General features: G+C 43.3%; 1 protein-coding gene across 5 annotated transcripts in view; it reads right to left on the bottom strand.

Annotated features, from left to right (window-relative positions):
- MED12L (mediator complex subunit 12L) overlaps positions 1-21,052 on the bottom strand; it is a 180,444-nt gene that overhangs the window by 9,129 nt on the left and 150,263 nt on the right. For 4 of the 5 annotated variants that reach the window (XM_088669804.1, XM_035132415.3, XM_088669803.1 and 1 more), the window contains 7 exons: positions 19,326-19,694; positions 18,173-18,329; positions 17,128-17,363; positions 13,202-13,291; positions 12,144-12,364; positions 7,938-8,094; positions 6,654-6,728 (listed from right to left, as the gene is read on the bottom strand). In XM_088669804.1, the coding sequence (XP_088525930.1) occupies positions 6,654-6,728; positions 7,938-8,094; positions 12,144-12,364; positions 13,202-13,291; positions 17,128-17,363; positions 18,173-18,329; positions 19,326-19,694 (1,305 nt within the window). Of the gene's footprint in view, positions 1-6,653; positions 6,729-7,931; positions 8,095-12,143; positions 12,365-13,201; positions 13,292-17,127; positions 17,364-18,172; positions 18,330-19,325; positions 19,695-21,052 lie in introns of those variants that run through there. The other variant, XM_088669805.1, reaches the window with a different exon arrangement.

Below are 21,052 nucleotides of genomic sequence, written 5' to 3'. Positions count from 1 at the left end.
CAATGTGAAATTTAGAAGCTCTCTGCTACTGATGAAATGGCACGGAAAATCTGTTACCCTGAATATATATTCAGTAGATGGAACATGTGAAAATTCAGAATTCAGGGGAGATTTGGGAGAGGACCTCTAACCACCGGGCGACTACAGCCCCTCAGTGACATGAGCATGTGCAATCATTGTTAGCACGCCCCACCACCTATAGGAATCCAGCAAGCTACCAGGCAAAGTTTGCATGAGCAAACTTTAGACAATTGAAAGGGGATGGCAGTTTCCCAACAAACCACTTATCTTCTTCTTACTCATAGCTGAGTAAGACTGCCTTCCATAAACATGGTTTTTTAACAATGAGTCCGTAAGTGACTGTGGAGGCCAATTCTGGATCCACACATCCTCCCACAGTGGGGACATTGGTTCCCGGGCGGGAGTTGATCACGGTGTGGATTTGCCAAGTCTGCCTTCCTCTTAGCACGTTTCTCCCTTGCGTTCCGGGTTCAAGTGTCTTCAAAGCCCACAACACCTTTGGTAAAGGCTGTTCTCCAACTGGAGCGCTCAGAGGCCAGTGTTTCCCAGTTGTCAATGTTTATACTACATTTTTAAAGACTTGCCTTGAGACAGTCTTTAAACCTCTTTTGTTGACCACCAGCATTATGCTTTCCATTTTTAAAGTTCGGAATAGAGTAGTTGCTTTGGAAGACGATAATCAGGCATCTTATACTGTACTGGATATACTGCTTTTTTAATAATAATAATAATAATAATAATAATAATAATAATAATAATAATGTAGCTAGGGCCCAGAATGCTCCCTACTCCTCAACCTCTAGGATTTTCACCTCCAGTCAGACCAGAGAAAGCTGCTGATACTGTTCTCCACTTATTCCTTCCAGCTGCCTGTATTCCTGTTTTTTCTAATCACTTGTTGCTGGGGTTGAGAACTTGCTAATGAACCATGTCAGTAATTTCCCAGACACTTGCTCTGAAGGTTTACTCGAGATTGTCCTGGGAGTTATCACTTCTTCCTGGATGGATCTGTGAGTGTTCTAATTTATTCTAGTCAACTCCTCCTCGTACTTTGTGAATGTTCAAGTTTGGTTTATTATATGACAGTGCTTGGAATTTATTATGCTCTTTTTTAATACACTGAATTCAGGGCTGTGGCAGTTATTTCACTCTCCAGTCTTTATGAGCTGTGGTTGCAAAATTTAACCACAGATTTTATTTTTCTGTTGCTCCTCGGTGTTAACAACAGTTTACAGATGTGTACATACAGTAAAAATAATTGAAAATCCTTACAGATTTTCAACACAAGAGACGACTCTACACATGGATATCACCAAATGGGCAGCAATGGCCAGAGGATTGGAAAAGATCAGTCTACATCCCAATTCCAAAGAAGGGCAGTGCCAAAGAATGCTCTAACTACCGCACAATTGCGCTCATTTCACACGCTAGCAAGGTTATGCTTAAAATTCTACAAGGCAGGCTTAGGCAGTATGTGGACCGAGAACTCCCAGAAGTGCAAGCTGGATTTCGAAAGGGCAGAGGAACCAGAGACCAAATAGCAAACATGCGCTGGATTATGGAGAAAGCTAGAGAGTTCCAGAAAAACGTCTACTTCTGCTTCATTGACTATGCAAAAGCCTTTGACTGTGTCGACCACAGCAAACTATGGCAAGTTCTTAAAGAAATGGGAGTGCCTGATCACCTCATCTGTCTCCTGAGAAATCTCTATGTGGGACAAGAAGCTACAGTTAGAACTGGATATGGAACAACTGATTGGTTCAAAATTGGGAAAGGAGTACGACAAGGTTGTATATTGTCTCCCTGCTTATTTAACTTATATGCAGAATTCATCATGCGAAAGGCTGGACTAGATGAATCCCAAGCCGGAATTAAGATTGCCGGAAGAAATATCAACAACCTCAGATATGCAGATGACACAACCTTGATGGCAGAAAGCGAGGAGGAATTAAAGAACCTTTTAATGAGGGTGAAAGAGGAGAGCGCAAAATATGGTCTGAAGCTCAACATCAAAAAAACCAAGATCATGGCCACTGGTCCCATCACCTCCTGGCAAATAGAAGGGGAAGAAATGGAGGCAGTGAGAGATTTTACTTTCTTGGGCTCCTTGATCACTGCAGATGGTGACAGCAGTCACGAAATTAAAAGACGCCTGCTTCTTGGGAGAAAAGCAATGACAAACCTAGACAGCATCTTAAAAAGCAGAGACATCACTTTGCCGACAAAGGTCCGTATAGTTAAAGCTATGGTTTTCCCAGTAGTGATGTATGGAAGTGAGAGCTGGACCATAAAGAAGGCTGATCGTCGAAGAATTGATGCTTTTGAATTATGGTGCTGGAGGAGACTCTTGAGAGTCCCATGGACTGCTAGAAGATCAAACCTATCCATTCTTAAGGAAATCAGCCCTGAGTGCTCCCTGGAAGGACAGATCGTGAAGCTGAGGCTCCAATACTTTGGCCACCTCATGAGAAGAGAAGAATCCTTGGAAAAGACCCTGATGTTGGGAAAGATTGAGGGCACTAGGAGAAGGGGACGACAGAGGACAAGATGGTTGGACAGTGTTCTCGAAGCTACGAACATGAGTTTGACCAAACTGCGGGAGGCAGTGCAAGACAGGAGTGCCTGGCGTGCTATGGTCCATGGGGTCACGAAGAGTCGGACACGACTAAACGACTAAACAACAACAACAACAGATGATGTGTACACAAGATACCTTGGGACTAGTTTACTTGAGGAATCGCCTTGTGCCCTTTGTGGCAATTTGACCACTTCCATCTACAGAACTGCTGCTAAATGCAGGCAAGGGCTTGAGTTTTCAGTATGGCCGCACTGGAAGTCCCTACTTATTAACTTTAGGCAGGAACCCTCACTGCTTTAGACGCCTGTTTCAGCAAGCCAATCTGGACATGTAAACAAGTTATGCATATCTGTTTTCTTTTTTAAAAAAAATGTAGAGTGATACTCATTTTAAATTGCTCTGTGTACATTTCTTAGAGATTCTTTGATTAAGTGGTTTATAGTTTCTTCTAAATAAAAATAAGTTCTCCTGTTCACCAGCTTCTTTTTCCTTCTTCAGCATGTTCTACTTCAATCCAGAGAATCACTACGATTCAGTTTCGTGTAAGTTATTTTTTGTCGCAATACTAACTACCGTGTTTCCCCCTTTTTAAGGCGTAGTCATAAAATAAGCCATAGCAGCATTTCTAAGCATTTGAGAAATATAAACCGTACCCCGAAAATAAGCCATAGTGATAGGCGCTGTGCGGAAGAGATCACTGAGCTCCCCGAGTCAGCAGCAGCAACGCCGGCCGCAGCAGTGTTTGCTGAGTCCTTTCTTGCTTTTGGGACTTGGTTACTGTGCTGGCTTGGGATGGTGTGTGTGCAATTGCTGTTGCTGCTTCGTGTTTTTCAGCTGGATTCTCTGGGTTCTAAGCACTTTCCCCCGTTTGTTTGTGAAGCAGCACTCGGCTGCAGCCCCTGCCTCTCCCGACGGCTGCATGAATGCGAGGCTGGATTTGATCGCTATCTCCTTTTCCATTTCTTTTGTCTTTGAGCACCCGGCCCCGCCCCCTCTCCCCTTCGTGGAATGAAGAACGGAGTTTTAGCAGCATTTCCTCATTATAAAAAAAAGGTCAGGAACTTTTACTTTAACCTCAAAAATGGGATATTTCCTCTCTCTAAAAACAACTCTGACCTGAACACCAATATAACGGGGGTAGATCACCTCCAGTTTATAAATCCGCAAGTAGATCGCAGTCTCCTAGAAGTTGGGCTCTATACTTTGGCTGATTGCAAGCCTTTGCATCTTTAAAAAACAAAAACCATGCGCTTCTCAGTCTTAATTTTCCTTTAATTCATCCCCCTATACCCTCCTCCAACCATTGCCTCCTTCCATTCCTTACCCCCCTCCCTCTCTCCCCACTTCCCTCACTCCTGTGCGATCTCATTTAGTCATATACTTGCTTTTTCTGTTGTGTTGTCTATTTTATATTTAATATTATTACCCTTTATGATGTTATTTTTCCCCTTGCGATAATTATTTATTTTTTATCTTTAACTAACTTTCCTTTCCATATTTTTCCATATATAACTCAACACTTTCCCATTCCTTCTTAACTCTTTGGATAGAGTGCCCCCCCATTATTGTTGTTAATTTTACAATTCCTGGATTTTTTATGGAACCGAACAGCTCGGGTGCTTCAGAATGTGCCTTCTGTTGCTACAGGGCTATGGGGCTTCACTATTTGACCCCCCCCCCCAGGTTGGGATTTTTAAAGTAGTTCTGTGGGTCCCAGGGCACAGAATCACCCCCGATCCTTTCCTTTGTCTAAACAGACCTATTCCCCCCTGACTTTGGAAGGCTGTGCTTCAAGGGTGATACCAGGGGTTTTTTAAGACCTGCGCCTCTTAAGGATTGTTACAGTCCATAACTTCCATTGCTTTCTACAGGGTTGGGGGTTTAAAGCACTGCCACCCCCACCCCACCCTGCAGGCGCTCGGAACTGGCAGCGCCAACAACGCGCCCAGCAATGTGCAGAAGAGAGCACCGAGCATCCTGAGCCAGTGGGTCCCAGTTGTACCAGCACTTTTTTTTAAAAAAAAAGACACCCCCTGAAAATAAGCCACTGTGTGTTTTTTTGAGGGAAAAAAGTTATAAGACGGTGTCTTAAAAAAGGGGAAACACGGTAGCTGATTTCCATTACACTTGGGACTATACACAGTCACTATGCAACACAATGTTAATAATAACGTACTCATAAAACGGTTTTGATAGTCTTGAAGGACTGGAAGTTACCAAATAAATCATATGCAATTAGACTGTTAGGTAATCTCTGTGTTATGCTAAAGTTGGGAAATGTCCTGTGATTGTACTGAGGCAATCCTTGCATATTTAAAAACTTGAAACGTATCTTTTACTGGAGTGCCTATACCGACTGGTATCAATTAAGAAAAGAAAAATGTTGAACAGATTGCAAATCTAATTTCTTTATACGATCGCAGTTATTCTGATTTTAGACAGCCTAGTTAAGCCAGGTAAAAGTTGTAGCAGAGTTCACAGCTATACTATCCACCAGAGGGAGTCTTTATGCAAGTATTACACAAAACAGGCTAGTAGTAGTATCAGAAAGCCTTTGTACTGTAAGGCAGAGGTTTTCAACTTTTTTGTGTCCACAACTCCCTTAACCAACTACAGTGGTACCTCGGTTTATGAACACAATTGGTTCCGGAAGTCTGTTCATAAACTGAAGCGTTCATAAACTGAAGCGAACTTTCCCATTGAAAGTAATGGAAAGTGAATCAATCCGTTCCAGATGGGTCCGTGGTGTTCGTAAACTGAAAATTTGTAAACCGAGGTGTTCATAAACCGAGATTCCACTGTACATTCTTTCTGCGGCACTCCTGTGGGGCTCAGGAGCCCACGTATGTCACCCCTTGCCTGCAGAGCTGGCAGCCTCTCACTCTTTTTCAAACACCCTCTCTTGTGGAGGGGTCCCTCAGACTCCCCAGCCACTCTGGGTGGCTTCCAACAGAAAAATAAAATAAAATAATTGATTAAACATTAAAAGCATCCCTAAACAGGGCTGCCTTCAGATGTCTTCTAAAAATCTGGTAGCTGTTTTTCTCTTTGACATCTGATGGGAGGGCGTTCCATAGGGCCGGCACCATTACCGAGAAGGCCCTCTGCCTGGTTCCCTGCAACTTCTCACAACGAGGGAACCGCCAGAAGGCCCTCGGTGCTGGACCTCAGTGTCCAGGCAGAACGATGGGGGTGGAGACGCTCCTTCAGGTATACTGGACCGAGGCCATTTAGGGCTTTAAAGGTCAGCACCAACACTTTGAATTGTGCTCGGAAACGTACTGGGAGCCAATGTAGATCTTTCAAGACCGGTGTTATGTGCTCTCGGCGGCCGCTCCCAGTCACCAGTCTAGCTGCCGCATTCTGGATTAGTTGTAGTTTCCGAGTCACCTTCAAAGGTAGCCCCACGTAGAGTGCATTGCAGTAGTCTAAGCGGGAGATAACTAGAGCATGCACCACTCTGGTGAGACAGCCTGCAGGCAGGTAGGTTCCCAGAGGCACCATTTGCCTGGGGAGCTTGTAGCTAGGGCTGCTGCAACAAACAGCTGTGCAAGCCTTTGGGAGGCAGAGACGCAAGAGGACATCAGAGGAGGGAGGGAAGGGAAGAGGGACAGAGTCCAGTGCCACAGCACCCCTGACCATCATTCAAGGCACCCCAGGGTTCCAAGGAGCACTGGCTGAAAACCCCAGCTGTAAGGAAATGTTGATGAATCGTGCACCCTAAAGCTAGGCAGCACATTGCATACAATTGAAAACAGTTATCATGGTACTTATACTAATGCTAGATTAATAAATATAAATTCAATAATTTCCACTAGGTGATTCGCTCTGCCTTCCTGCAGACCACAGATGTAAATACAAGATCATAATACCTGATCATTTTTTATACTTGCTGAGCATGACTTCCCTTACCAACCCTGAAATTGCTCTCCAAGATCCCAGAAATTGATGGCAGAGATAAGGAAAGGTAGTAAGCTACATCACCCTGTTTTTCCATGTTGTTCAACAGTACAGAGCCCCTAGAACAAAGCCTATTATTTGCACATCCACTTACCAAAGGTTGCTGAGGGTGCATTGCTTGGAGACTAAGCACCTGCTGCTGTCCTTGTTGCTGTTGCTGCTGCTGCAACTGCAAAAACATGACCAATGTGACTATAATACTACCTATGATGCTCTCACACAAAGAACCAGCATCAATAACAAAGCAGCCTTTAAGAACAAAGGGCTGTTGCTTTCAATAAGCTGTGTTCATGAACTGTGATAAGATCTTTTAAGGTTCCCTTCACCAATTGCATGCTATACTTTGAATTTCTAAAACCTAGTGCAGCTGGACAAACTTTCAAAACCATTTTCTCTCAGGAGATAAGTATTTAATGCTTCCTTAACTACACCCCTTGTCCTGTTATTTTAATTCAGCTATATACATGTTTTCACAACACTCACTTTTATAGAAAATTGCTGAAGCCCTTTCTTTGGAAAAGGTCAGCTACACATCAAGCAACAATTTAAACAAAATCATTTTTTGGGAATAGGGGTGAGACTTGAGTCTTGAGTCATTCCGGAAGTCCGTTCGACTTCCAAAACATTCGGAAACCAAAGTGCGGCTTCCGATTGGCAGCAGGAAGCTCCTGCAGCCAATCAGAAGCCGCGGAAGCCCCGTCGGATGTTCCAAAAATAGTTTGCAAACCAGAAGAACAGTTACTTCCGGGTTTGCAGTGTTCAGGAGCCAAAACATTTGAGAACTAAGCTGTTCAAAAAGCAAGGTATGACTGTAGTCTAGTGCATGAGCTTTGTATGCATAAGGTGTCGGATTCAGTCATTGGCATTTCTACTTAAATAATTTCAGGAAGAACAACTAAGGAAGGCTTCTGTCAGAGACTCTGGAAGGCCACTAGCATTCAGACTACACAATTCGGGGCTAGATAGGACTGGCGCTGTGGTTACATTCACACATCACAGTGAACCATGGCTTATGGATTACCAAGAATGAGCAGAGCACTCCCATTTTGCTCTTTCCTTACTCGTGAGCAGGACCAACAAACCTTGGCTTAGTGTTTTTTCTGAACTGGGAATCACAGTTTCCTTCACTTAAGCTACAGGAAGTCAGGAACAAAATGTGGCTTCAGGCGGTCGTTTGTCTTGAGTGAAAGAAACTGTGATTCCCAGTTCAGGCGTAATGCCAAGGAAAGTGATTTGTGTGTTCACAATAAGCTGTTAACTAGGGCATACTATGATGTGCGAATACATCCAGTATCCTACTACCGGTAGTGCTTAACATTTCAAGGAATCGCGCACCTCGCATAAACACACAATGACACAAAGGCAACAATTTTCAAACCTGAAGGAGTCTCTGTTGTCGAATTTGTTGCTGTCTCTGTCTCATCTGTTCCTGAGGCATCTGAACTGAGTTAAGGTTTGGGTGGGAAGCTGTGGTTGGCATAGCATCGAGTGGCCCTCCAACCAAGGGATTCTGCTGCAAAGGCTGATGACTCAATCTGAGCAAAAAGAATTGACCACACATCATTTACAGTTGTGAAAATAAAATGAGAGCCTGCCAGTTTTAATTTTCTAGACTTGCACGTTAAATTGAAACTTCAGCAGGGTATCAGCAGCCAAATGAAGTATGAGTGAAGGTTGCTGAAAGTAATAAAGATAGATAAAATGGGGGAGGGAGGGGATGCAAAATAAAGCTTCTCATCTAAGCCAAAATATATAAGCATCTTATTAACATTTCAATTTTTATATTCTTATATGCTGCATTCTTTACTGATTTTTAAAATAGTTCTAATTATTGAAAAACTATACACTAGAAACAGCCGCAATGTGAACTTTCAGATATGGAATGAAATCCAGATAACCCTAACCCTTACTTGTCTTTTATCTAAACTACAAAGTCAGAAAAGCTGCAGCCTTTCTTCATAGGGGAGCATTTTGGTTGCCCTTTTCTGAACCTCTTCCAACTCTACAATATCCCTTTTTTTAGGTAAGGATTAGGACTCAATTTAACCTGCTGACACTCACAAAACTGGGAGGGGTAGCTAACGCAGCACAAGACAGAATCATGATTCAATAGGACCTTAACAAATCAGAGAACTGGGCCAAAACTAACAACATGAATTCCAATAGGGACAAATGTACGGTTCTATATGTAGGCACGAAGAACCAGCTGCACAAATATAAGTTGGGGTACACCTGGCTTGCCCATAGAACACGTGAAAAGGATCTGTGGGTCTCAGCAGACCAGAAGTTTAACATGAGTCAACAGTGTGATGCAGCGGCAAAAAAAGTGAATGCTATTCTAGGATGCATCAACAGTAGTGTCCAGAACGAGGGAAGTTGCCGACCGCTCCATTCTGCATTAGTCAGACCACACCTGGAATACTGTGTCCAGTTCTGGGCTCTACAATTTAAGAAGGATGCAGACAAATTGGAATGTGTGTAGAGAGGGCGACAAGGATTACCAAGGGTCTGGAAACCAAGCCTTATGAGGAACAGTTGAAGGAGTTGGGTGTATTTAACATGGATAAGAGGAGACTGAGAGGAGAGAGGGTAGCCAAATATCTAAAGGGCTGTCACATGGAAGTTAGAGCAAGCTTCTTTTGTCGCGCTCTAGATGGTAGGGCCTGAATCAATGGCTTCAAGTTACAGGAAAATAGATTCCAACTAAACATCAGGAAGATCTTTCTGACAGCAAGGTTTGACTGTGGAACAGACTCCCTCAGAAGGTGGTGGACTCTCCTTTATTGTAGGTTTTTAAGCAGAGGTGGGGTGGCCATTTGTCATGGATGCTTTAGTTGAGATTCCTGCATAGCTAGGGGTTGGGACTAGATGACCCCCAGGGTCCCTTCCAACTCTACAATTCTATGATTCTATATAGCAGGGGGATTACACAGAATCAGGAGTCTGCATGAGACTTCATCAGTCTGCAATGACAAGGGTGTGCTAGATTAAAAACTAATGCTCTTAATCTCTCTATTATATTGCTGTGTGAAGAATTGCTGCATTTCCCACAAGATGTTGCAAAATGCTTTGATCATATACCTCTGTGGAAATGCAATCAGGGTTGAGCAAATACAGAGAAACAAAATAGCCACATTAGGGATTTACTTTCAATTTAAATGCTATTATACTTAAATGCTATTATAAACTTTGCAGGATAGAGTTTGCGAATGAAGATCTTTTCAAGATTGCATGTACATTTTGCAACTGCCTGGATAAATTAATATTGATTGCATATGTGTAGAAGCAATTAGAGAATGGAACGCTAAGTCAAGGATGTGCAATTTTTGCTTTACAGTTTGCATAGAAAGGCAATGGTTTGATTTGATAAAATAGCGTTATTGGGTTTGTTTGTTTGTTTTTAAAAAAGGAATGCCAAGTTGAAAATGGCAATGGCATTGCAAGATCTTACTGTTGTCTATCAAGTTGAAGTAATTTTTGAAGAAATCACAGAAAAAGAACTGGAGAAAACTGTTATTTGCTGCAAGTGAGATACAGCAGTTTATGATTAACATTTAACAATACAGACCATCTTTTCTATAACTTTCCGTCATCCCAAATCATGTAGGAGCTACATATACAGTGGTACCTCTACTTACGAATTTAATGCGTTCCGAACGCACATTTGTAAGTAGAAAAAATTTGTAAGTCAAATCCCATAGGAATGCATTGGGAGAAAAAAATCGTAAGTAGAAGCAACCCTATCTAAAAATTCGTAAGTAGAAAAAATCCTATCTAAACCGCATCCAAGATGGCAGACAGAGCTCTATTCGTAAGTAGAAACATTCGTAAGTAGAGTTATTCGTAAGTAGAGGTACCACTGTACACTAAAGCTCTGGATGCAGTCTTCCCATCAGTAGCGGCCAGTGACACACCATTGCTGTCCCAGCTTCCCAACACAGTGGACCACTGGCATTCACTGAGAGATAGAGGGGAGGGGCAAGGCAAAGGAGCTGGGCCGGGTGCAGCACATCACAGCAAGAGTGGCAGTTTGGCTCCACTACCATGTGCCACACGGGGTCAAGCTCCCTGCACCTCGTGCCTCCCCTTGCCCTCTGAGTCAGCACCCACAATCTGCTGTGCTGGGCAGCCAGGAGAGTAATGTACCCCACCTGTGCCACCTCACCAGACACTACCTCTCCTCCTCCTCCTGCTGAATTCTTCATGGTAAGAGAGTATATTAGTGTTTTGAAAAAGGACTCCATGAATGCTTTGAAAGAAGTCCACGTATGGGTGAAAATCTGAAAGCGTTTGCAAGCTTTATGTATGCAGACTGAGGTCTAGCATTCAGCCACAATGGGAGTCTTGAACTGTGACAATTAAAATGGCTGATCAACACTGAAATCCATAGAATTTTTCAGTTCTTGAGTAATATCATCATCCAATTATATCACTTATCCACCTTCAGATTAATAATCAAGAGGAGGAAAAGTCAACCATTATCCCACGATTTCCATCCTTGCAAGAATGCAAGGAATTATGTCATCACTGTTCACTAGTAATCCATTGGCTTAGTCTTGGCATTTTATACTTTCCTAAGAAACAAGACTACTTTCTTCAACAACAACAAAATGAAACATCTGTAGCATAAAGAAAGCCAAAAGTGTCCCCACAGCTGGCCCCACAGCCTCAGGGATGCTTTCAAGGAAGCACTGGAAGTTTGCACAAAGACTTTTAATAGCTATTACGGTTTTGGAAAAATGCTCTGTCGAGCCCTGCATTTTGAAACATTTTATTACAAAGGTCACTAATATGTATTCTAACTCTCTTTATAGGAACCAAAGGGTAATTCTAAGGGATTCATTTAACCAATTTTATTAGCTAAAGTTCTGATATATAAAAAGAAGAACCAATTATCTCCAACATACCCACAAATGTGTTAGAAATTTCACCACAGAAGGTTTTAGTAAATTTATTCAAATCTACCCAAGTAGTAGTAGTAGTAATGATAATTTATTGATACCCCGCCCATCTGGCTGGGTTTCCCCAGCCACTCTGGGCAGCTCCCAACAGAATATATAAAAAAGCGACACAACAGCAAACATTAAAAGCTTCCCTAAACATGGGCTGCCTTCAGATGTCTTCTAAAAGTCAGATAGTTATTTATTTCCTTGACATCTGATGGGAGGGTGTTCCAGAGGGTGGGCGCCACTACGGAGAAGGCCCTGTAGCTTCACTTCTCATAGTACAAATTTGAGGCCGAGGTCTTAACGATTTGTAGGGATTTTCAGTGGGTGGGAATTTTCAAAGGCATTCAGCAGAGGTCTAATCCCATGCAGCATGAGAATGAAAAGTGAAGGAGCTACACAACATGTTGCAAATAGTAAAGATGGGTGAGAGGCAAGATGTAGCAAGATCTACTGAAATCTCAGCTGGGGCTATCAATTATTTGGAACCAATCAGGCTCTGGGTGATTTGTCACCCAGCATCAGAGGTTAGGCAAAATGCGTATACCTTCTTCCAGCATTTCTCAGACCTATTTTCAAAACTCTCTTTCCAAAGGTTATATACATCAAGGTATCAAAGGTCCCGATAAACATCTTACCGCTGATTGCCTGTTAGAGGCTGGGGATAGGCAGCTGCTTGCTGATGAATGTACCCACTTGGCTGCTGTTGTGTCTGCCGTAGCCTTTCCATCAGAGCAGGGTTCAAATGAGCTGCTTGATAGGCCCTGGAGTTGTAGGTAGGTGAAAGGATGATGCCCCCGGCCTGCTGTGATTGCAATGGCATCTGAGTGCTATACATTGTGTAGCCATGAGGAATAGTCTGCACGAAAAAAACAGCCCAAGGCACAAGTTGCTTTGATTTCGATGCTTCTAAAGAAAGCCCAGCATTATCACTGTTTATTTATTTTTCAAACAAACAAGCAAGCAACACACCAGGATGACAAAGAATGTATACTGTGCTGTTACTTGAAATAGCAACCAGACACTAAAAAAAAAATCCCCATAGTTTAATTATGCTTGCTTTGAATTTGCTAGGCTCAAATGGCAGCCGTACATGTTTGCGTGTTTTGTATTATTCTATCTTTTCAGCACAGCAAAGGCTGGGCAATATACGGTAAGTGAAACCTCCAAGCTTTTATGCAGGGTGATTTCCACACAGAGGATGGACTGGCATGATTGTGGGAGCACCTTTCCAGCTGCTTCACTTCTGCATAAATCACAGCTTTTGTGTACAAGCATAAATCCACGCAAATAATATCTCCTGGTCACAAGGACATGGGGGTAAGGGCACAAGTTTCCCATCTTCTTTCATGCAAAATGCCATCAGTTCTGACTAGGCCATATTTACTAAACTAATGTATGTCGGATTTTAGAATTGTGAAAGCTACTTTTATTCACGGTTATAAAGTAAGGGAGAGTCATGAAAGATCCTGGCCATTTAAAAACCCCTCATAAAACCTGCAGGGTAATATTATACAACCAAGTTCTACTCAAGAGTTGACCCACGCTGAAATTAGTAGACCTAGTTTAGCCATGCCCATAAATTTCAGTGGGTCTGTTCTGAGTATAACAAACACTGAACACGACTGGATCTCAATGTAGGGCATAGGCAAGGCCTTAGCACATCCTTTCCCTACACAGACTGATAATTATTTACCTGTGTCTGCTGTATCCCTGGATACTGCGGAAGCTGAGAAGCTGGCCGGATTTGTTGAGCAAAAATAGTAGCCTGGTCGATAGTCGGACCCTGCAAAAAATAAATAAATTTACAAATTAAAAAATTTTCGCCAAAAAAGCGGCTTTGTCATGCTGGCCACATGACCTGGAAGCTGTACACCGGCTCCCTCAGCCAATAATGCGAGATGAGCGCGCAACCCCAGAGTCGGTCACGACTGGACCTAATGGTCAGGGGTCCCTTTACCTTTACCTAAAAAATACATTACTTATTGTAAATTTAAAGATTACATGTTTAGGGACACCACTGCGAACGGTTCAGGCATTCAAGGCATTTAAAAATACAACCTAAGAACAGAAGTTGGTATGTTTCCAATATTTTTCTTTCTGAAGGCAAGTGATGCTGAGTTATGCATTACGTACATAGCTGAATTTCTTAACTGCATTTTTTCAAAAAATGAATTGGGTGATTCCTTTGACCTTTTCTACTTTCAACCCAGTTACTGAGGTGCTTTCATGCTTTCCCCCTGGAACATTTCCCTGGAGTGTTTAATCTCGGCAAAACAGCTATTCAGCGCACCAATGCAGAGCTGAATGTGGTTTGTTTACAGACACTGGCCTGGTTGAATGACCTTGGGCAAGGCTGGGGTGGGTCCCAACAGACCTTTGCAGTGGAGAAGAAGCCTGCAAGTCCTAGCCTTTCTGACTCTTCCCAACATCTTCCATTAGGAAGCAGGGAGAAGCAGGGAGTCCTCAGAGGACGAGAGCAGCCCCTATGGAGCTCTGAGGGAAGGACACAAGTGAGATGCAACGCAAACACACACATCAGCAGCGCGGAGAGAACTGGCTGAGGAAACACACTGCTGAACCTTCGGTCGTTTTTATTTTATTTGATCTTGGGGGTTATCATTTGAAGCTGAGGTGGTGATCTTAGGAAAGTGTGTGAGAGACAGAAAAGGCAAAAGATACTGAGAGGGCAAGTCAAAAAGATCCCAAGAACAAATGAGAGCAATATTAAGGAAGTCCCGCTCCACCTTGAAATCCTGAGTAACAAACCCTAAATAGTTTAGATTAAGGGGAATATCTGGCAAGAAAACTGCCGCCAGTGGCAGGAGCAGTTTGAATTGAAAACACACAAGAGCCAGTGAGAACAGAGGAGCATTGCCATCTAGTGGCAGGAGGGGGAAAAACTTCATGTGGGTTTGGATTTTTATGTTCACATCTTCCCTCTATGGATTTGTGGGCCATGCAGGGCCGTCTTAAGCATATTGGGCGCCCTGGCACCGTGGTGCGATTATCGCTCCGGCACCCGCCCCCCTGCCCTGTTTCTCACTGCGGCTGTCTGGTGGGTGCAGCGCGAAGCGCCCTGCGCCACCCAGGCTTGCCTTAGAGCCGGCCCTGGGGCCATGCACCATTAGTTGCAAGAGTCTGGCTTCTTTGCCATGGTATTTTTTTAAAAAAATTACATCAGCTTACTAACTTGGAGCCAGAAGATTTGATGTTACCAGAGTGGACTGTCCAACAACACAGATGCAAGCAGGGTGTTCCCCCAGGGAGAAGGAAGATGGCCTAGTGGCAGGACATGAACCCCTGGACACGCGTAGGACTGCCAGGAGCCATGCTGAGCCTCTGGAGCTACAAAATTGATTCCATGTCCTCACCTTGGACACTGATTGTGAGCCAGAGGAGCAACTACAGCCGAGGTGGAAGGTACAGTGTACAGAGTGATTCCTGCCACTCTACAGAGAGGGAAGAGACATGTGGTTGTGGAAAGTGACTTCCTACAGGGAGGAACTGATCAATAAAGTGAGCGTACAGGGAGCCTTGGGCGGAAGTGGTCATGGCCTCTTGGCTTTCATTATACCCAGGCAAGGGAAAGCTGTAGTTGGGCATGCACTTAGGGCTGCCAGACTCAATAGAGGACAGGACTTCTGTGCCTTTCATTGCCCTGCTCTCTTTTGAGTCTGGAAACCTTAAAGAGAAACCAGCAGACCCTTTGTTTAATTTCCAAGCAAAGGGTCTGCTGGTTTCTCTTTAAGGTTTCCAGACTCAGGGCAATTAAAGGCACAGAAGTTCTGTCCTCTATTGAGTCTGACAACCCTACATGCACTCTGGACTTGAAGTAGGTTGATTTCAAAAAGCTTAAGGAACTACTGGGTGATGGAAGACCCATGATCAGAAATACTCAAAGAAAAAGGAGTTCAAGGTGGATGGGAATTTCTCAGAGGAGAAATATTGAAGGCACAGATGCAGGCAATTCCAACAAGTGAGAAAAGTGGGAGGTATCTAAAGAAACCAGTGTGCCTGCAGATAACAGGTGAACTGAGATGTAAGAACGGCATGTATAAGAAATGGAAGAAAAGGGAAATCATGAAGGAAGAGTATTCACAAGTTGCAGGGGGAAGGTCAGGCGGGCCGAAGCTCAGAATGAACTCGTGCTTGCAAGAGAAGTTAAAGGTAAGTTTTGAAAAAGGTTTCTTTGGCTATGTTCAAACAAGAGGAAGAACAACCAAGTAGCAGGTTCCTTGCGTGGAGAAGACAGAGGAATGCTATTGGGTAACAGAGAGAAGGCAGAACAGCTCAACACCTACTTTGCCTCTGCCCAGGGCCGGCCCTAAGGCAAGGCTGGGTGGTGCAATGCGCCAGGGTGCCGGGCTGCCAGGGGGCGCCGCGCTACACCCACCCCACCAGACAGCCCTCCCGCCCTGCTCCTTGCCTCCCTCCCTCCTGCCCGCCACGGGTTCGAGTCCCGGCCTCAGCCTGGCTGGGCGGGGGCATGAGGAGGACAAGAGGCCAAGCGCTGCGCGGCAATGCCCCCCCCAACAGAGGCTTCCGCGCAGGAGGAGGTGGCGCCGGCGCCCCAGAGGACAACCAGGCAGCCCGGCCCACCCGCTGCAGCGCCCCTGAGCCCGGCCCACCCTCAGCGCCCGCCCCGCCCATGCCATGTCCCTCCTCTGCGTCCGCGGTGAGTTGGGGGGCGGTGGCGGAGGGACCTTTGCGCCACGGCGCTCAATGTGGTTAAGACGGGCCTGCCTCTGCCTTTACCTAAAAGGAAAGCTGTGCCCAACCTGGCACAATAAACAAAACAATGGACCCGAATCAATGGGTTTAAGTTACAAGAAAGGAGATTCCAATTAAACATCAGGAAGGAATTTTTGACAGTAAGAGCTGCTGGACAGTGAAACTGACTCCCTTGGAAGGAGGCGGTCTCTCTTTCATTGGAGGTTTTTAAGCAGAGATTGGCTGGTCATCTGCCATCGATGTTTTAGTTGAAATGTCTATACAGCAGGGAATTGGACTACATGACCCCTGGGGCCCCTCCCTAGCCTAAAATTCTATGATTCTATAAAAATTAATCCACACATTTTATAAACGAAAAAGAAATGTGACACAGTGTCCAGCAGACAAATGGGTTGTGTGTCATTAGGAAAGGGGACTTAGACATAGATGTATGTGGTTTCATAAGCAAACACAAAACCCACGGTCAGGCAAAAAGTATACAAATAAACAAGTAAGACTACCTTAGGGAAAAAAAACAGATTGCAGTAGTGTTTTCAAACATTTGGAATGAGAGTCCTTTCTAAGGGGCTCTTAATCTACCTTTCAGCAAGCGGCAAATTTGCATAGCAGGCAGAGCAGAAACCCCTTTGGGGAGGGGGCAGTTGCAGGGAGAATTGCAGGGAATATATTGCTTGGGGAATGAAATAGGCACCCCAATCCACATAATGAAATGTTACAGCTCACACTACCACCTCAGGATCCTACCATTTTGTTGCATGTTGTACATGAAGCCTAACTTGGGTTCTGGGTATGGTTTTATGTGCCTACAATCCTAAATCAAGTAGAGACTCAGCTGGATCAGCGCATTCCTAAAATGTAAGACAAAGAAAGCAGCTGTTGAGGCCTTGCCTGGGCTTGTTGCCTTAGAAGCCGCTGCTGCTGTTGCTGCTGTTGCTGCTGCTGCTGAAGTAGCTTCATCTGGAGCAGTTGCTGCTGCTGCTGCTGCTGCTGCTGCTGCTGTGAAGCAATTGCGTGAATTGATGGTGGCTGCATCATGGTGCCAGAACGCCTCTGCAGCATGTTAGACAGCACTTGTTTTGTGTTGCTTGGGACAAAGGAGTTGGGAGGGTCCAATCTGGAACCACCTGTGAATGCAATGCGATAGATGATAGATAGATGGATAGACAGATAGATAGAGGGTGGGTCTACACACAGGAAGAAATAAATAAGTCAGAAATTAAATCGTTAAAACAAAAAGGAAAAAAACGCTATGTAAAAATCACATTAAAATTTCTTTGCTCTCTGGCGCCATCTGGTATTACATGTTTATAATGAACGTTTTTTGACTAATGTAGCTGAGTCCATAGATAGACAGACAGACAGACAGACAGACAGACAGACAGACAGATAGATAGATGATAGATAGATAGATAGATACGAGGTGGGGATTTGTTTACAATCATAATGACTACATAATGCATAATAAAGTTTTTTTCTTGTGTACTTTGCCAAAGTGCAGAAATACGTATCCTTTAAAACCTAGGTTTCCCTTTGTTTCCCCTTAGAGTATGTGAAACAAGATTTGTAAACAACAACAAAAACTACTGTTGTTATCCAAAAGACACACTAGAGGGTAAAATGACTTTTAACTACTAATTCTATAGCAACCAAATGCTTAGAGATACGTCATCCTACCAAGCCATTTAAACCTTGCTTGCAATGGAAGGTGAGCTTTTTGCAATAGCAAAGTTAAAAATAAATAAATCTGAAGTTGAGCAGCTTTTAACAATAGTTAACAACAGTTAACTGTTGTTTTCTGTTTCTTTGTGCCTTTTGCATAACTAAGAATGCCTTCTGAAGATAGCAGAATGCGGGGGGGGGGGGAACTAAAAAATAAGATTGTTTCTTTATGATGCAGCAAACTTCTGGTGCCTATTACAAAGCAGAGACCTACCTGGTGGAAGAGGCTGGTTCTGAACGAAGAAAGCAGCTTGCTGGGGCTGCCCCATAACATTATAGCCCCACAAAGCAGACTGGGGTTGGTGCATCATTTGAGATGAAAGTGGTGAATAGTTGGGAGGGACTCTATATACATTGTTCTGAGGGTATTCCTGAAGCCAAACAGGAAAAGTTAAACGTTATTTGCATCCATACCCTACTACGTAATTCATAAACAATGCCAATTTTCCTGCTGAACTATTAAAGAATTTATGACAAGTCCTTTTGTGGTTTACAACACAAAACCGATTCAGTCATAGACCCAGCAAAGATAAACTAAATGTGACATCTTCTTGGCTGTCCGCATGCTATACAACATGTCAGGTCATAATGTTATCAAAGCCCTACTGTGTGAGCAACTTAACGACAAATTCACACTGTGCATTCAAGCTTCAGAGAATGAAACTACAGTGGTGCCTCGCTTAACGAATGCCCTGCTTAACGAAATTTCCGCTTAACGAAAGGTTTTTTCTAGCGGAGGTTGCCTCGCTAGACAAATTCGTTTTACGAAAAATTCATCTAGCGGATCGCGGTTTCCCATAGGAATGCATTGAAATTCAATTAATGCATTCCTATGGGCAAAAAAATTCAAAAAAAAAATTCAATGCATTCCTATGGGATTCGCTAGACGAATTTTTCGTTATAAGAAAAGACCCGTGGAACGAATTAAATTCGTCTAGTGAGGCACCACTGTACGGTGAAGAAATTAAGCTAGCTGTCCTAAGGAATCTCTCATGCTAAGGATTATTCCACCATATATCTAAGTACATGAAGCGGTTTCAAAATTTTCTATGTTCAGGAAATATTTTTCGCTTTCGCTTGTCTGCCATATGATCCCTCTGTATCGCCAGGGGCATGTTCTAAGGTGGACTTAGAACATGTTCTGAGGTAATTTGCTAGCCACTGATTCTTCCCCTGAAACATGCAATGGGAGAGGAATGTTGGGTGTTTCTGTTAATGATGAAGTTAATTATATCCGCTTTTTAATGATGAAGTTAATTATGTCCGCTTTTTTTTTGTAGCAATAGGAGTCAAACCCAAGTCTGGGTGCCCCCTTCCCACTCGAGAGGTAAAATTTCCATTTCATGCCACAGGTTTTAATTGCTTACATCAGGTTTGGAAGTTGGTTTTGTCTTTCGCTTTTTGCCTTTTGCCTTCTTCTCTTCGTCTGCTGAAGGTTTGCCCTGATCTGACAGCTCTGCTGACTTCCTTTCCGGTTCCTGAGATGCAGGGGAAGCAGGCTCTTCCTCCTCCTCCTCTTCCTCAGGAGGGAGAGGTAAAGGCTCGAGGTAGTAGCTTCGTGGCTTGGGTTTAGAGTGGCCGTGGTAGAGGAGGAGGTGTTGCTGCTCCTCATATTTTATTACTTTCCTATCGATACGGACAGTTCCAAACCAGGCCCAGGATAGAGGAGCGGGGTTTCTATTGCCCTCAAATAAATCCCACGGGGATACTTTCTGCTTAGTTGAGACTTGAAGCCCCTGTTTAAAAATGTAAAGGGATAGTTTTTATTTGTCATTTCTTACCTAAACGTCATGTAGCCTAAAATAAAGTTGCAGCACACACCGGTGTGTGTGAACTATTGAAAGTTATGCACAGAAAGACAATTATGGTTTATCAGTAAAGTAAAATAAAGATGTCACTCATTTTGAATGACAATCACACCTCATTATACTGTATGTTTTTATTGTTATAAATTACTTTGATTTTTTTTTGTTAATGATATAGCGGTATACAAATATTTTTATGGCTAAAATAAAAACTCTCCAGAATTAAAAACTAGGTAAAATTGATAGCTGTTCCAATACGTTATTCAGGGTATTCAAAAAATAATAATCTATGCCATTCAGCACAATCTTTCAGAAATAAAACTCATATATTCCATCTGACTTCCCCTTATAATGTTTACAGTCAGTCTCCACTTAAATCATAAATGTTTTACGTCTCTGGTTTAATCCTCTGTAAAGATCACATGAGTAAAGAGTGAAATGTCTGCAGCAAAAGTTAATTAGAAAGTTTAGTCCTATTTGGGGGCCCCAGCCTTGTCAATCTCACAATCCCACAACATATTCTAAATAAAATAAAAACTATTGAATGTGATGGACTTCAAGTTAAGACTCAAACCTGATGCAGCACCTGCTGTCTTGAGCTCTTGTGATGGGCAGCTTGACCATTGCAATTTGCCACTAGCTGGCAGTATTGTCCGCATTTAGTTTGTGGTTTTAGAATCTGTCCTGCAAAATTTGCTTTAAATCATTTCAGACAACAGACATAGTGAGCTCCTCCTGCATCTAAGATGGTGCCAAACACATTGCTCTGCTTTCCTTTGGACTACATCAGAGAGACCAAGGGGGCAGGGTCTTGTTGTCTGGGCAGCCCAGAATCTTAATAATAATAATAATAATAATAATAATAATAATAATAATAATAATAATAATTTATTATTTGTACCCCGCCCATCTGGCTGAGTCTCCTCAGCCACTCTGGGCGGCTTCCAACAAAAATTTAAAATACATTAAAATATCACACATTAAAAACTTCTCTGAACAGGGCTGCCTTCAGATGTCTTGTAAACGTCAGGTAGTTATTTATCTGTATACACTGCCAGGCTTGTGCCCAAGGGAGGTCACCTCCGTGCTGCTAACACAGTGGTTTGATTTCACCCCCGGAGGTGTACTTCCTTATTTCTTGAGACAGACAGATGCCAGCAACACTCTTAGGCTGCATTCCTAACCCCTCTTATCTGGGAGCAAGCCCCATTTAATTCAGTAGGCTTTCCATCCAAATAGAATTGGTTAAGATTTGCATTTGAGCATAGAAGATTTTCATGAGAAGAGAA

Source organism: Zootoca vivipara, chromosome 5 (assembly GCF_965207765.1).
Source record: "Zootoca vivipara chromosome 5, rZooViv2.hap1.1, whole genome shotgun sequence".
Lineage (NCBI taxonomy): Eukaryota > Metazoa > Chordata > Lepidosauria > Squamata > Lacertidae > Zootoca > Zootoca vivipara.
This window is presented reverse-complemented; position numbering and strand designations above follow the sequence as displayed.